General features: G+C 47.9%; 1 protein-coding gene across 1 annotated transcript; it reads right to left on the bottom strand.

Annotated features, from left to right (window-relative positions):
- Positions 1–3,882: 3,882 nt before the first annotated feature.
- TBC1D25 (TBC1 domain family member 25) lies at positions 3,883–16,939 on the bottom strand. The gene is made up of 6 exons (XM_080795921.1): positions 16,730–16,939; positions 15,023–15,132; positions 13,939–14,093; positions 6,077–6,204; positions 5,754–5,942; positions 3,883–5,481 (listed from the first exon to the last, which is right to left on the bottom strand). The coding sequence occupies exons 1-6, from the start codon at positions 16,847–16,849 to the stop codon at positions 4,123–4,125; spliced, it is 2,061 nt and encodes a 686-aa protein (XP_080652047.1). The 5' UTR covers positions 16,850–16,939; the 3' UTR covers positions 3,883–4,122.
- Between the last annotated feature and the right edge of the window lie 471 nt (positions 16,940–17,410).

Genomic DNA, 17,410 nt, shown 5'->3' with positions numbered 1-17,410 from the left:
ATACTTTTGAATTCATCGAGGTGTTAGTGCCCTAACATGGTCTATTTTTGTAACTAAGTGTAAGCATAAAAGTAGTCTTCTCCATTTGTTAAGTGTGGGTTATATAGGAATGTGTTCTTACATATATGTGAATATATAAAAACCATACATATATATATACATTAATATCTAAATCATATATATAATATGATGTATAAATAAATAAATATGTGTATATATAAAATACCAAACTTAAAAATGTATTGTTCACAGGCACCTGGGTGGCTCAGTCAGTTAAGTGTCTGCCTTTGGCTCAGGTCATGATCCTGGGGTCCTGGGATCAAGCCTGTGTCAGGCTCTGTGCTCAGCGGGGAGTCTGCTTCCTGCTTCTCCCTCTCCCTCTGCCCCCCACCACTGTGTGCTCTCTAATAAATAGATAAAATCTTCAAAAAAATGATTGTTCAGTACTCCTTAGGTGTGTATGTGTTTATGGTAGACATATCTTCCTGTCAATGAGTGTATGTCCTTTGTCTTTTGTGATCTTAAATTTTGTTAATTATTGGGAAGGCTATCTCAGCTTTCTTTGGGCTTTTATTAATGTGCTATATCCTCTCTTCATCTTTTCATTTTCAACATTTCCCAATCTTTGTGTGGGTGTTATTGGACTTTTTTTTTGGACTTTTTATTTTTTAAATCCAATGAGGATCTCTGTGTTCTAAATATTTTTGTGATTGTTATTATAGTAAAACTTCCATCATCCCATTTCATATTCTCTATTTACAGTATTTTTCTGTTCCTTTTTTTCCTATCCTACTCACACCTACTATTTTCTTTAGGTCCCTGTTATATCACTTGTTCTGGTTTTATATTCTACTTTTATCTATTTATTGTATTTACTTAAAATTACTCATGTCTGGCCCAATACTTCTTCCGATATTATATTATATTATATTTATATGGCATACCCAGTACACTAGCCAGCCTCCAGTATGGCCCCCAATGATCCCTGCCTGTTGGTATTCACATCCTGTGTAATTCCCTCCCGTGTTGTCCTAAGGTTGGTTGGTGTGACCAAGAAAATATAGCAGAAGTGATGGTATGTCATTTCTGAGGTTAAGTTCTAACAGACACTACAGTTCCGTCTTGCTCATGGTCTCCTGCCTGCCTGTTGGGACCATGTGTTGTGAGGAGTTCCACGGAGCGGCTCAGGTGGTGAAAAATGGAAGCCTCCTCCCAGTAGCCTCCCAAGTGGGCCATGTCGGAAGTGGGTCCTTTAGCCTCGGGGTCATGTCTTCAGTCCTGACAACTTGCCTGAAACTTCAGATGAGACTGAGCTAAAATCACCCAGCTGAGTGGCTCCCAGATTCCTCCCGACACTCCAGAGGCTGAGAAAATAAATGTTTGTTGTTTTAAGCTGCTAAGTTTGGGGGTCATTTGTTCTAGAGCAATAGATAACTAATACATCCGGTTTAATTTTCTCTGGAGGTGGTGATGCTGCCCCGGTGTCTAGTCATTTTGGGGATGAGCTCAAGTTCCCCAGACAGGAGCAGCTGTTGTGGCACGTACAAGGTCTTGAGGGAAGGCTGAGGGCCAGATTGGACTCTGCTCAGTCCCCTGGAGTTCAGAGGGTAAAGAGACGTGTGGGGAGACGAGCCAGAGGGTGGGAAGCCCCAGGTGCCACAGAAATAGAGCTACTTGGCAGTTCCTCTGATAGGGGTTTCATCTTTAAACCCCAAGAGGAGGCTGTCTCCCAAGGTGTCACCACCATCCCTGGTGTCTGGAGGGGGATAGGTGGAGGAATGATTGCCTTCAGCTGCTCATTTCCTTCCCTCAACACAGTTCTTGTTGTCCTGATCATAGTCCCCTGCCCCAGACGACTGTTAAGTGGTTGAGATAATGTCTACAGTAAGGGGCAGACAAGGACCTTCTCAATACAACATGGGGGAGAGGTTAAGAGCCAGACCTGAAACCTATTCTATTTGCTGCCTTCAGCCAGCACCACTCAAAACAGAGGCCACTTAGAGCTAGCCTTCCGTTTTCCCACAGGTCTCCATAGCTGTGTTGCAGTTTCTGGAACGCACATTTCCCTCTGTACTTTCTCCAGGGTTGCTTTTGGGCAAGGGGGTCGGTGGCTTGTGCTGTTTGCCACCATGGCGGGAACTAGAAGCCCCACGTATCATCAGGGAGAGAGGTTTCTGCCCTTCAGTGTATCTCCTATTCACAGAAATGACTCCTCTGACCCTCAGAGGTCCTAAGCTGCCATACACAGAATTGACTTGTCTGGCCCCTCAAATACCTGAGCTCATTAGTCACAGAATGCACCCAGAGGGTGTCAGCTGCTTCCGGACAAAGGGGACATTTCAGGTCCTCAGAGGACCGGATACCCTCATACCTTGGCTGGCTCTTGGATGGCATGTGTGTGTCTAAGCACCTTATCGGTACTTCTTAGACCCATAGTCTTGGAGTACCCTGGACACAGGATGGACTTGTCCAGCTCTTCCAGTGAAGCAAGCCCTCATCGGAGGAATGGTCAGCTTCCCCTCCAATACTAGGGCCTGATGGGAACATTTTAAGGGTTCTCTCTAGCTCCATATGGCATTCTTCGGGAGACAGATGAGAGGATGGCAGTTTCAGTGCCTCTCATCTCTGTGCCTAGTGCAGCAGTGACTTCTGGCCAGAATCTGGCATAGCCAGGCCATAACCTGAACGAGCCCAGTTACCTACCCATCATCTGCTGTGTCCTTTGTGGAGGACAGCACCTGGACCATGAAAGAATCCACCTTCTGAGAAGGTAAGTGGGGAGAAGGGTCTTCTTTTGATCATTACCTTCCCTATAAGTAGGTGACTTCTTTTAGGCCCCGAGTTTTATCAGTGCTTGATTTGTGTGCCAACATAAATGGGATAGAGAAGGCTAAGGAATGGTTTCTGTTGCTAACATGGTTAAGACAGGCCCTCATGGGGTGCCTGGGTACTTTGGTCATTGGGCGTCTACCTTCAGCTCAGGTCATGATCACAGGGTCCTGGGATTGAGCCCCACATCGGGCTCCCTACTCAGTGGGAAGCATGTTTCTCCCTCTCCCTCTTCCCCTGCTTGTGTTCCCTCTCTTGCTGTGTCTCTCTGTCAAATAAATAAATAAAATCTTAAAAAAAAAGACAGGGGGCGCCTGGGTGGCTCAGTGGGTTAAGCCTCTGCCTTCGGCTCGGGTCATGATCCCAGCGTCCTGGGATCAAGCCCCGCGTCGGGCTCTCTGCTCAGTGGGGTGCTTCCCCCTCTCTCTCTGCCTGCCTCTCTGCCTACTTGTAATCTCTATCAAATAAATAAATAAAATCTTAAAAAAAAAAGACAGGCCCTCATGAGCTGCAAACCCAATCTAGGACTTAGAGCCCTAGGCATGGCAAGGCCACTGTCCCTCAAGCTGGTCCCAAAGCAAGTGATAAGAATAAGTGCCTCAGACCCTGCCCAGGACTGCCAGCATTACTGCATAAGACTCATAGGGGAGGGTCTGGATCCTAGAAATGGTGACATGCAGAACAACAGAAGTGGTGGCCCAACATTACTAAGTAGCCTGTCTGTGTAATGAGACTTGCCCTTTTGGAGTCACGAACTCCCTCTCTCAGGCCTCATTTGGGGGCCTGTCCTGAAAACATACGTTTATAGCCATAATCCAGACCCTTACCGGCGGGCAGATATACCACAAAACAGCCTTGGGCCTTCCCCAAGCAGTCCTCAACCTGGGCTCACCTAGAACCAATTCTCGGCACCCACTCTCCTGCCACTGGAGAAGCAGGGGTCACCCTCCACCAAATGAGGTGTTTCCACTCCATCAGGTCAGGAGCCCCTGGGGACCCCATCTATAACAAAAACCAGAGAGAGGATAGAGAAATACACAGACCACAGTGACCTTTGTGTGTGCAAAGTACAGTTGTTAAAAACAATACAACATAAACTGAGAAAGGAGGCTGTGGCCTCCATGGGGCAGTGCCAAGGCACAGTCCCACACTCTCAGACCTGGGGAGAAGGGGCCCTGCCCTCCAACAGGTCTAGGGCTGGCAGGCAGGGAGCTGGGGGTCTCATGTATAGGCCCCCATGGTAAAGAACAGAGATCTGGTGGTGGGACTTATGGTGGGCTGGAAGGAGCCTGATCAAGACGGGGCTGTGGCCTCGGCCCCCTCCTCGGAGTCCCACACCTCTGACTGTAGGTAATCAGCAAAGAGAGCCTTGGCCCGGCGCAGGACGCGCCCCAGGTGGTGTTTCCGCACAAGGCGGTCAAAGTGCATGGCCAGCTCATTGTAATCTAGCCCGTTGCGCATGATGTGGTCACGGTGCTCCAGCAGGATGGCAAGGCAGAGGAAGAGCATAAATGGGTTCCCTCGGCCAAATTCCTGGGGCGGGGGCAAGCCCAGTGGGGGTGGGGGTGGCAGGGATTTCCCAGGTTCTTGTGGGGAGCCCAACTCTGGCATCAAGGGGGATCCTGCAGCCACATCACCAGCGGGAGAGGCCTCTTGGGTGGATGGCGGAGACGAGGAGGAAGGGGAATCAGGGTGGGAAGAGGAGGAGAGTGGGTCTGAGGAGTTCAACAAGGGCTCAGAGAGGGACTTGGAGCTGATGAGGGCAGCTGGGTGGGGCAGCTGGACCAGAGGGTCCCTCCTGGAGCCCGTGTTATCCCTGAGTTGCTGGAGGTCATCCAGACTGGCTTGTCTCAGGAGACGCCCCCCGCCACCAGGCCCTTGGCTGGTTGTGACCAAGTGGTCAACAGCATCGTCGAAAGCACCGCCGCTTCCCCCGGCAGGCCTCAGCATGTGCCTCTGTCGCATGGGCCGCCCCCTGTGGCCACTGAAGCCAGTGTCTGCCACCTGGCTGGGGGGTCCGACAAGCTCTACCTCATGTTCAGGAGGATCGGGGGGCAGCGAACTCCAGGTGACCTCGAGCATGCGGAGGGCATCGTCAAAGGCAAACTCGCGCTTGAGTTCAAGCAGCAACCAGCGGTAACAGAAGAACAGGTCGTCGGCCCCGGCTTCTTGTAGGTACTGGTAGAAGTCAGGGTCAGCATGTCGCAGTAGCAGCTTGAGGTGGGCAAACTTGGTGGCCATGGCGCGGCCATCGGGATGGAAGTTTGCGGCCAGGCGCTTCATGATGCCACAAAAGCAGACGAAGGCATGGCCTTCGTGGTCCATGACCGCGAGGATGGGCGAGGCGAGGTCGCTCATGCCCTGGCAGTAGGACACCTGCGGGTGCGTGACAGCGTAGGTGGTGAGTAGGTCGTGCAGCGCCCGCAGGTGTGGGCCGTCCTCAGGCCCCGCATAGTAGGGGTGGGCCCGGTCCGTCCGCAGCACATCCTTGAGGACTGTGCTGCGGATGAATTCCAAGTCCTCGGGGCTCGCTCGCTGTGCCCACTCGCTCTTGAGCTGCTCATACTCGCGACTCTTGCGTTTCATGTAGTCCATCCGCTCACGGCCCGTCAGCCCATCTGGGTACACGTTCAGCAGGTACCGCCACACCACCTGGCCAGGAACAACAGGGAGAAGGCTGAGGCTCGACAAATGAGCCACCACATCCTAGTGGATGTGGCTCTCACCCTGCTGTCTTGGGGCCTTTGTCTTCCCTTGGAAGAGTCGGCCTTCCCACCTCTGCCTCCCAGCCCCTCCCGAGGGAGGGCTGGCTGCCCTGGAACGGCTCCATGCCACCCCGTGACAGCATGGTCCACTGTGTGTGTCTCGTGAGCTAGTCACAACTGCGGGAGTGACAGATCTGATGAGTGACCGAGGCGGCTCACCTTTCGCAGGGAGGGCTCAACACCGCCGTGATAGATCCGCAGGCGCAGCTCCTCAGGGCGTGAGAGCTGGCCCTCATGGTTCAGGTAGGTGTGAAACTCGGCATCGCTCAAGGGAGGCTTGAAGGGCTTGACGTCTTCCCCATACGACCAGCTCAGCACTTGCTGGACCTTAGACAAGGTGCGGCCCACCTGTGAAGGAGGGAGAAAGGCCGTCAGTCAGCTGGGCAGGCTACGGGCAGGTGCCAGTCAGCATGCTCAGAACCAGGGGTACCACGTGGGCCTGCCCTCCCCCTGTAGCTGGCCACAGGGGTCCCTGAAACCACCTGAGAGAGGATGGACTGCGTGAAGGGCAGGGCAGCTGTCGTCAGTGATGACCTTTTCTCAGCCAGGAGCACATCGGAGCCAATGACATCCTTGGGGCTGATTATGTCCCAGTCTTCCAGCAGAGGGCCTAGGCACAAGGAATGACATGATACCAGAACGGGGGTGAGAGGCCCACACCTCAGGGCTGGGTTCCTCTCCTACAAAGCTAGGACACCCACGGGGCAGTGAATGGCTCCCACCCTCTCTTCCCACATCATCTAAATCAGGTAAAACATAAAACCATGAACAATTCTTTTGTGGTAACTGTCCCACAAAACCGCTCAGCAGACTCTAAGCAGTATTTTAGTGGGATAAAGTAACAGTTACTGAGCACTTACTACGTGCCAAGCACTGTGACAAGGGCTTCACTTTATGCCAGGAAGTGTTCTGAGCCCTTTGCAAGTATGGATTTATTTATTTATTTATTTTTTTAAAAAAGATTTTATTTATTTATTTGTCAGAGAGAGTGAGCACAGGCAGACAGAGAGGCAGGCAGAGGCAGAGGGAGAAGCAGGCTCCCTGCTGAGCAAGGAGCCCGATGTGGGACTCGATTCCAGGACCCTGGGATCATGACCTGAGCCGAAGGCAGCAACTTACCCAACTGAGCCACCCAGGCGTCCCAGTATGGACTCATTTAATATTAACATCCTTCCTCTAAGTTGGGCACTATTATTTTTTTTAAAGATTTTATTTATTTGAGAGAGAGTTGCAAGTATGAGTGGGGAGAAGGGGCAGAGGGAGCAGGGAGCCTGATGCGGGGCTCGACTCCAAGACCCCGAGATCATGACCTGAGCTGAAGGCAGATGCTTAACCAACTGAGCCACCCAGGCACCCAGCACTATTATTACTCTTACTATTATTTTGAAGATTCTTTTTTTTAAATTTTTTTTATTTTAATTTTTTTTATTTTGAAGATTCTTATCTCTGAGTAACTGCCACACCCAACATGGGGCTTAAACTCACAACCCCAATATCAAGAGTCACATGCTCCACTGACTGAGCCAGCCAGGCGCCCCCAGTTAGGCACTATTATTAACACCATTCTTCCATTCTTTCCATAAGGAAATAGGCACAGTCAATATGAGTCAGTATGAGATAGTTGCCTTCAGCATCATAGCTAGTAAGTGAAAGAACTAAATTTGAAGCCCAGGCCCAAAGCTCGAGAGCCCAAACTCTTAATCTTATACTCACGCTAGTCTCCATCCCACAACTGGTACAGATTACCATGATCATTCTCATTTTGTAGATGATGACAAAAAATGTTGTCCCACCTGTCCCACCCCACCTGTGATGTATGGCTGAAGTGGCAGTGGCCACATGAAGGAAAGTTCGAGGGACTTAAGAGATGTCAGCCCTGGGGGTCCAGAGCTGCTAAACTAACGACAGCAATGCCCAGTGGATTTCAAACTCTACTGTATGAAACAAATCAACTTGGACTTGTTTAAGCCATTGTCAACTGCAGGCCAATGCTGTCCCTAAGCAGCCTGTCCATGGGATCCACCGTACCTTCTCTCACAGCAGAGAGGGAGGAATAAACCCTAGGCCATATTTGAATGTCACTGCCTCTCCTTGGGTGTCTCATAGAGCACTGAGCGCCTCTGGAGTCCAGAAGGAGAGCTCAAGGTTCACTCTGGATACGACCTCCTCCTCTGATCCTCTATCTGTTCATCTGCGTGAGCCAGAAACCTGTGAGACATCCTTGCTACCTCCCACACTCTCAACTCCCAAGGCCAAACTCACTAAGCCCCGGGGCTTCCATATGCATAACATAATTCAATTCCACCTCTCCTCTCCTCTCTGCCTTGTCACCTATCTGAGTCACCACATCTCTCACCTGAAACTGCCTCTTTGCTTCTCTCCACTCTCCCAACAGCTGCCGGAGTAGTACTTGGGAAACAAAGTATGAAAACACTTAATGGGCAAAAGGAAGACAGTCAAACTAATGGTCTGAAAGACGAAATAGAAGAACCCGTTCAAGGTACAGAGCTAGAGCTTGATGATTTGAGTGACAATGTAGAGAGACCTGGAGGACAAGTCCTGGAGACTTAAGATGCAAGTAGTTTGGTTCCTCAATTCTGGAAGCAAGAAGACAGTGGCTTGCCACGCCCATGGAGCACTGAGAAGAAAGCCTTGAGATGCGAGGGCCCCCACCCAGCCAAGATAGTACGCATCTATCATGGCGAAGAAAAGACATTTTTGGTCACTGGAGTACATCCGACATGGCCATGCACTTTGTTGGAGAACAAGAAGTTCTCTAAGCAAATGACAACTGAATGACCGCCAGGGTTCCAAGTAGGGGAAGGCGAAAGGGAGGGTAAATGGAAACAGTCCCCAAGTTTTTAATATGTATAATTAAACATGAAATGACAAAGGTACCATGATTTGTGGGGTTCCTGAAACATAAGTGATGTACTATAAAGAAAATATGATAGCCTGGAATTTAAAAAGAAATTTCCATCTATCTATCTATCTATCTATCTATCTATCTACAAGTAAAAAGAAATTATTACCTAACCAAAATGCAGAAGTTAAAGGTTAGGGATCAGAGTAAAAAATAAGAATGAAAAGTGTTCCAAAGCTTCCATTACAAGGGCCTGGGAGGGTGGGAGAGACTGCAAGGAGAAAGATTTCACTGTCAATCGCTTAAGAAAACATAAATCCTGGTACCTAAAACTAAGTGACAAAGAAAGGCTGGAAGTTGAAGAAACCTAAAGGTATTCCTGGCAAACACCAACAAACAGAAAGCAAGTGCAGCCATGTGAATGTCAGGAAGAGCACTGCTCAAGGCCAGAAGTATTACAGGAAAAGAAAGACATTCTACATTGATCAAAAAAAGAAAGAACCCATGAATAGAATGGCAAAGGATTTCTAAAAGCACAAACATCCAGTGGCAATGCCTGATCTGAACTGCCATAAGACTATACATAGTCTTTATATAACCTACTAAGTGTGAATGCGTACACATTTCCCTGGAGAAGCATCCAAATGTTTCATTATGGGGTGCTGTCCCAGGCCCTGCTTGTGCTATTACATAATAGATGCTGTGTGTACTACATTTTCCTATAAAACTGTCAAACTTCCCAAACCCTAAATTAATATATAAATTCTGTGCAATGCCAATCAGAAATCTAATGGGGTTTTTCCTGGAACTGGATAAAAATTATTTTAAGGATCGTATGGAAGAATTCACATTTAAAAACAGTTAAGAAAAAGAAGAGCCAAGAAAAAGAACAGTGGGAGGATGGCAATGTTTGCCTTATTAAAATTAACCACACAACCACTGTGATAAAAATATGGTGTTAGCACAGCAATAGACAAATGGAGCCAACTGGTGGAATACGGTAAACAGCCCAGAAATAAATGCCAAGTACACATGGGAACTCAGTATATGATAAAAGTGTCATTTCAAATCAGTGTAAACATGGTGGTTCTTTAATAAATGATGCTGGCATAACTGACTGTTTATCTGGCATTTTTCTTAAAAAACCAGGTGTACTTATTATAATGTTCACAGAGTAGAGATTTATATGTAAAAAAAAGAAAATAACAAGCACATTAGAAGAAAACATAGGAGAATATTTGTAAAAGCTTGGGGATGGGGAATATGTTCCAAAGTAAGGGGAGATACTCAGAAATCATAAAGGAAGAGATAGGTATTATGTATAAGACTGCATACAAATTTTAGTTTTCAGTAGGACCAAAAAAAAAAGACACTGTAAGCAAAGCCATAAAACAAAAGATAACCTGGGAAAAAATATTTGCAGTCCATATGACAGAAAGAGGATTCATATCACAACTGCACAAATTGGTGGAAGGCCTAGGCTTGCTAATCTTCCGTTTGTAGAGGTGGCAGAAACAGACTTCTTACCGGAAAGAGGGACTGGCCTTCCAAGTTGTCACAACATGCCTGTTGCTTTCACAGTCATGAACATGGTCACAAGAACGTCATTAATAATATTTCTAATAAGAGCCCCATCTATTGGATACTTATAAACATATAGTTTGAGACCATTCATGTTAAACATATACCATTTGTATATATGTACAAACAGGAATATACTTATGTTTATATGTGGATAAATATGTGTGTTATGTGTACGAATAAGTAAAGGAGCTGCAAAATTGCACATCAAGCTAATCAAAGTGGTTCCTGCAGGGCAAAAGGGTAGGGGATCAAGATTAGGCACAGTGTGGGGCACCTGGGTGGCTCAGTCGTTAAGCGCTGCCTTTGGCTCAGTTCATGATCCCAGGGTCCTGGGATCAAGCCCTGCATCGGGTCCCCTGCTCAGTGGGAAGCCTGCTTCTCCCTCTCCCACTGCCCCTGCTTGTGTTCCCTCTCTCACAGTGTTTCTCTCTGTCAAATAAATAAGATCTTAAAAAAAAAATAACAAAGAGATCAACTGTAAGAAGACCAGGAATTCAGAAACAGGTTTGTTTACCAAATGCAGAAATGTGGTAAAGGAGACAACAGTAGGAAAAGAACAGACTCATCAATAACTGAAAAGTTGATTCTCTAAACAAAAAAATGTTTAAATGTCTTTTTGCCAAATTGAGAAGGGTCCGTCTCTCTGCTTTATTTGCATCCCTCTCAGTTCTTTTTATTTATTTAATTTTTTAAAAAGATTTTATTCATTTATTTGATGGAGAGAAACAGACTCCCCCCTGAGCAAGGAGACAGACTCAGGCCTTGATCCCAGGACCCTGAAATCATGACCTGAGCCAAAGGCAGAGGCTAAACCAACTGAGCCACCCAGGCGTCCCTGCAGTCCTCTCAGTTCTTATGCAGCTGGGGTTTTCTTAATGTTCATTAGCTGTGCAGATTTGATTTCTTTACTGAAACATTGCTTCCGTGTCTATTTTGCAGGTGAGGAAACCAAAGCTTCAGGAATTAGTTAAGTGATTGAGCTAAGCACCCAGGGCTAATCTGGCAGAAGTTCCTGTCTCTGGCTACCTGTCTTTGCCTTTTGTCCCTCTCCCCATTTCTGTCACTATCTTTCTCCCTGACTCCACTTTTTCTGTCCCTCTCCACCTCTTGCTCTTTTTCTCAAGGCTGCCAATCTTAACAAGCCCACGATTTCATAGAATCAAATGGTTAAAAGCAAGGAATCTGGAGCTAGTTTGGCCACCACCTGGGTTCAAATCCTGCTCTTGCACTTACTGTTTGTGTGACATGCACAAGTCCTGTTCCCCTCTCTGAGCCTTGGTTTCCTCAACTATAACATAGGAATGACTGTCATGCCTACCCTGTAAGGTTTTTTTTGACAATCAAATGAATAAATATCATGTGTGTAGAATGGTTCTAAGTGTTAAACACATGTTAGCTATTTATATGTTACTAGGACGTCCATAAAAGACCTCAGTCATCCCAAATGGGCATGTGAATTTCCTGAGGCAGGGCATGTCTTTCACTCCACAACTTTTTATTTTATTACTTATTTTTAAAGATTTTATTATTTTTTTAAAGATTTTATTTATTTATTTGACAGACAGAGATCATAAGTAGGCAGAGAGGCGGGTGGAGAGAGAGGAGGAAGCAAGCTCCCTGCCGAGCAGAGAGCCCGTTGCGGGGCTCGATCCCAGGACCCTGAGATCATGACCTGAGCTGAAGGCAGAGGCTTTAACCCACTGAGCTACCCAGGCACCCCAAGATTTTATTATTTTTAAAAGATTTATTTATTCATTTTAGAGAAAGAGAGACAGAGACAGTGGAGGGAGGGACAGAGGGAGAGAACCTCCCAGCAGACTCCCCACTGAGCATGGAGATGGACGTGGGGCTCGATCCCATGACCCATGAGACCATCACCAGAGCTGAAACCAAGAGCTGGATGCTCAACTGACTGAGCCACCCAGATGCCCCAAGATTTTGTTTGTTTGAGAGAGAGAGAGAGGGAGAGGGAGAGAGAGCATGAACAGGGCGAGGGGCAGAGGAAGAGGGAGAAGCAGACTCCTCGCTGAGCACAGAGCCCAAGGCAGGGCTTGATCTTAGGACCGCAAGATCATAACCTGAGCCGAAGGCAGAGGCTTAACTGAGCTACCCAGGAGCTCCCAAAATTTTACTTTAAAAAATGTCAAGGGTGCCTGGGTGGCTCAGTCGGTTAAACATCTGCCTTCAGCTCTGGTCATGATCCCAGGGTGCTGGGATGGAGCCCCATGTTGGGGTCTCTCCTCAGTGGGGAGCCTGCTTCTCCCTCTCCCTCTGCCTGCTGCTCTCCCTGCTTGTGCTCTTTCTCTCTCTGTTGAATAAATAAATAAATTTCAAATCTACAATAAAGTTAAAAAGATGATTTCATTGAATACCCATACATCCTTCAACTAGCTTGCCTAACTATTCACATTTTTCGCCACACTTGCTTCATCTTGCTCTCTCCGTATAGATACATATTATTTTTTAAAAAGATTTATTTACTTATTTGAGAGAGAGAGAGAGAGAGAGGGAGAGCGTTCGAGCGCAAGCGGACAGAGGGGCGGAGGGAGAGAGAATGCTTGAGCAGACTCCCCACAGATCGTAAAGCCCAACGTGAGGCTTGACCACAGGACCCTGAGATCATGACCTGAACTGAAATCAAGAGCTGGCCGCTTAACTGACCGAGCCACCCAGGTGCCCAAATACATACTACTTTTTGCTGAATTATTTGCAGACATCATGACACTTTACCCCTTAATACTCAACTGTGTTTTCCCTGAGAACAAGGGGATCTTCCTTCAATAACTGTGATACCATTACCATACCCAGGACATTGAACACTTACAATATTATCATCTAATATATGGTTTGTAATCAAATTTTTGGGCCCATATCTTAATTTATCTGTGTGCTCCCAGGGACCAACACAGGTAAGAGTCAGGGAACAAATAAGAGAAGAGAGGAAGTGGCTGAGAAATCAAGGGAACAATGAATGAGTGAGCAAGAGTGCAAACAAATGATTATGAGTGCAGGATGAATGAATGAATGAATACAACCATCATTATTGTAATCAGCATTGTATAGTTATGTGTTATTATAATGGAAACACACAATACTACATTTCTATTGATATGCTGCATTATATAATTATAACCTATATTACTAGGTTATATAATAGTAAATCTAATATGATAAATTGTTAGAGCTAATATTGTTTTAATATTTTTTATTTATTTATTTATTTATTTATTTTAAAGGTTTTATTTATTTATTTGACAGAGAGAGATCACAAGCAGGCAGAGAGGCAGGCAGAGAGAGAGGAGGAAGCAGGTTCCCTGCCGAGCAGAGAGCCTGATGCGGGGCTTGACCCCAGGACCCTGGGACCATGACCTGAGCCGAAGGCAGAGGCTTTAACCCACTGAGCCACCCAGGCGCCCCTGATATTTTTATTTTAGAGAGAGTGGGGGGAGAGGTAGAGGGGCAGGGAGAGAAAGAGAGAGAGACAGACAGAGAATCTCAAGCAGATTCTGCAGGGAGTGCAGAGTCCTACATGGGGCTCGATCTCACAATCCTGAAATCATGACCTGAGCTGAAACCAAGAGGTGGATGCTCAACCGACTGAGACACCCAGGTGCCCCTAGAGCTAATATTTTTTGAGCATTCTTTATGCAGCCATGTATCATTCCAGGGATTTTACATGAATTTCCCTGTTTAATCCTCATCATGGCCCCAAGACACTATTATTTCTACTTTACAGGTGAAGAAATTGGGGCCCAGTGGCCAAGCCAGGATGTGGACCTCAGATACCTTTTTCCTCTTAAGCCCACTGTGAGGAGTGTACTGTAAGGGGTGGAGTGATCCCATGGGGGAAAGGGTGGGTCCCAGAGTAGGGCCCCCAGGGCTCTGCCGGGTACTCACTGTCCTCAGTGGGCCGAATGTCTACCCGCAGGTGCAGGTAAGGTTTGGAGGCAGTGGCGAAGGCTGTGCTGAGGTCCCAGTCAGACAGCAGTGAGAGGTACGTTTCCTGCCCCAGCCGATCCCGGCCCAGGTAGCTGATCCCAAAGTTCTTCTTCCTGGACAGAGGAAGTGTGGCAGCTCTCAAGTGCTCCCAGTGCCATTGAGGCCCCAGGGACAGTTTCCACGAAAAGCCAGGGAAGGTAGAGATGATGTGGAACAACTCTCTACTATGTGTTGGGTACAGTGCCAAGGACTTCGGGCTGTCTGAGGTCAGACAGTGTACCTCTGCTTTGTTACACAAACACAGAAACAGATACACACCTGCTTGTATCTAGAGGGCACACTAAAGTTTAAAATGTTGGCCCCCTCTAGGGAGGGTGACAGAGTAGTTGAGGGATAGAAGTGGGAAGAAAACAGCTTTCTTACTGCATAAAAAATAAAGCAAGCTGTGTGTTTATTTTTCACAACAAAAAATGTTTACCCAAAAAAGTCAACTAACAACTAAGAATTTGTTCTTCAGACACAGTTGAGCAACTATGTGATAAAGAATGTTGTGTAACTATTGTAACCATGGAAACATCCCAAGTAGACATCACTTTTGTACTCTCTGAATTTGTTACCATGTGCTTGTATTCCTCCAAAATAACAACCACAACAAAATAACCATCACACCTGTCCCCAAGAGACACCACTTTTCATCTATCAGGTCAGTAAATTTTCCAATGTTTTCTAGTAACGAGTGTTTCTTAGGGAAAGAGGCATTTTATATGCTGCTGGGGAGATTATAAATTGGCAAAAACCTAGCTAAAGAGCATTTTAGAAATAGCTGTTGAAATTTTAAAAAGCACACACTCTTTAGTCCAGCAATACCACTGCTAGGAATTTAGCCTATGACTAGATTTCCCCAAATACTCTAGGATATGCAAATGTGGCAGTTCACTGTGGGATTATTTGTAATAATGAAACAAACAACAACAAAAAAGCCAAACAACCACTGCTGAAGTGGGTGGCCCCATGGTCGGTCCCCCAGCATCCCATAACTCACCCATTCAAATCAAAGGCTCGAATGAGGATGTGCTGTAATACATCGAGCGAGGTGATCTGGGGGTCGACGGCGAAAGAGCGGAACTCAGGTGACAAAAAGCTCTCACACTTCTGGGGAGATAAGACACAGAGTGGGCCATCAGGGGCCACATCACCACACTGAAGTAGGCAGAATGACGGACAGGAAGCAACGTCAGACAAGTTGTGGGCAGGGGCACATGGAGGCAGGTGTTCTGGGTCATGGGCTTTGGTTTTTGCTCTGAGTGAGGGGTAAGACTTGGAGGGTTCTGTGCAGAGGAGGGATGTGATCTGACTTAGGATTTAACAGGATCCTTCCAGCTGCTCTTAAGAGAACAGGCTGTGGGGGGCAAGGGAGAAAGCAGCAGTCCAGTGAGAAGGAGGCTACTGCAATGGTCCAAGCACCCAATTCTTCTTCTTTGTCCCGATGGTTGTCAGGATCACCAAGTCCAGTCTGGCTCCCATTAAATCAATACTCAATGCTGCATCAATTTAGCACATCTACTTACAATACTACCCAGCTTAAATCTCTTCAGAGGCAACCCCAGGGTCCCCAGAAGGTGGGCCTATAGGACGCTGGCCGGCCTCTCTTCAGTCAGCTTTTTTGAACTTTACACTCTGGTGCTACCAAACTGCTGGAAGTTACTTTGAACACATCCTGGCTCCGGGACTTTGCTTGTGCTGATCCCCCCTGTCTGGAAAGTCCTTCCCACTTTCTTCCAACTTGCTCACCCAGAGCTCAGGTATCATCTCTTTTCTGAACTCCCAAACCTCTACCTTAAATCTTCCTGTATTACCCTGAGGTGACCTGTTTACTTCTTTCCAGAATCTACTTTCTCACCAACATCAGTGCGACCACCCTAGTCTGAGCCACCATCACCACTTGCTGGAGCTATGGCAACAGCTTTCTTAGAACACATGCCAGAGGCCCTTCATAATCTGCTTATCTTTTACCTCATTGTTTTACCCCCTACCCACCCCTGCCCTTGCTCTCTTGCTCCAGCAATATGGGAACCTAAGGGAACATGCCAGGCTCATCCCCACCTCGCAGCCTTTGCCCTTGCTCTTCTCTCTACTTCCACTCTTCCTCGGATACACATACGGAGTATGTGTATCTTTTTTACCAGGGTCTCTGCCCCTTCAGTACCTTTCTAGGGACTTCCTGCTACAACCCTGGCTGAAGGAACTCCCTAGTTCAAAAGCTTTTTCGTTATCTCTTATCTCTTCACGACATTCACCAGTGTCCAAAGCATCTCATTGATTTAGCTGTCTTCCCGATAAGCACGACAGCTCATCCCGGGTGAGATTGTAAATGTGCACATAGGTACGTGTCTCTACATGTTAATTGACTTCAGCACCTCCTTTCAGACACCAACAGCCCCCCCTCAACTATTTAAGGCCCCTCCTCCAGCCCTATGGCCCCTCCTCTCTACCCAGGATCTCCACCTATCCATTCCTCAGGCCCCTACCCCTCCATTTTCAGTCCCTAAGTCCTCAGGGCCTGCCCAGCATTTCCAGGTCCAGCCCCCACTCCCCTATCCTTGTCCCCACCACTATCATTCTGCCCTCAAGCCTCGCCCCTCAGGTTAACACCCCAAATCTCGGGTCCCGCCCTCTGGCCTGAGAGAACCACCGCCTTCCCCTCCCCTGGGCACCCCGGGAGGGCCGGCCGACCAACTGTCAGCCTCACCTTGACTCGGACCCGCACCACCTCTCGCTCCTCCTCCTCAGCCGCCGCCGCCTGGGCTCCCCCGCCAGGTGGGGGCGCTCCAGAGCCGACCAAGTCCGAGGCTCCAGAGGCCGACGCCATCCCGCCGCCACCCGCCTCGGGGCGACGGTTGACCGTTGCCCCCCACCTCTGTGCGCACTCCACAGTTCGGGCGCCCGCGGCCCCACCTTGTGGCCCGGCGCAGGCGCAGAGGGTGCTGTGCGACCCTGCCCCCCCACTGCCCCTCCCACCAGGCACAGGGTGGAGATGGCCTCTGCGCACGCGCTTAAAATGCTGTTGCCAGGTGTCCCGCCCCCAGAAGCGGCGCATTGTGCCTCACTTCCAACAGTGCGCAGGCGCATACTGAGGTCCCACCTCCCCTCGCCTACGGTTTGGTTGTCTGGGCAGCTTAATTCCAGATTCACCTACGTGTTAACAGTGACGCTCTACTCGGGCGAGAGAAGTGGGCAGAGAAAGAATCTGCCGTGGATGACGTCAGGCCCCACATCCCGCCCGGAGTTGCCTCGTGCCTCTCCTTAAAAGATGATGTCATCTATTTCAAAAGCCTGTGGCCCTTGCTTCAAATGAGCCTGCTGAATGGGAAAATAATCCCTTTTCCAGAATCTTTTAAAAATAGTTTACATGGGGCGCCTGGGTGGGTTA

Source organism: Martes martes, assembly GCF_963455335.1.
Source record: "Martes martes genome assembly, chromosome: X".
NCBI classification, from domain to species: domain Eukaryota; kingdom Metazoa; phylum Chordata; class Mammalia; order Carnivora; family Mustelidae; genus Martes; species Martes martes.
This window is presented reverse-complemented; position numbering and strand designations above follow the sequence as displayed.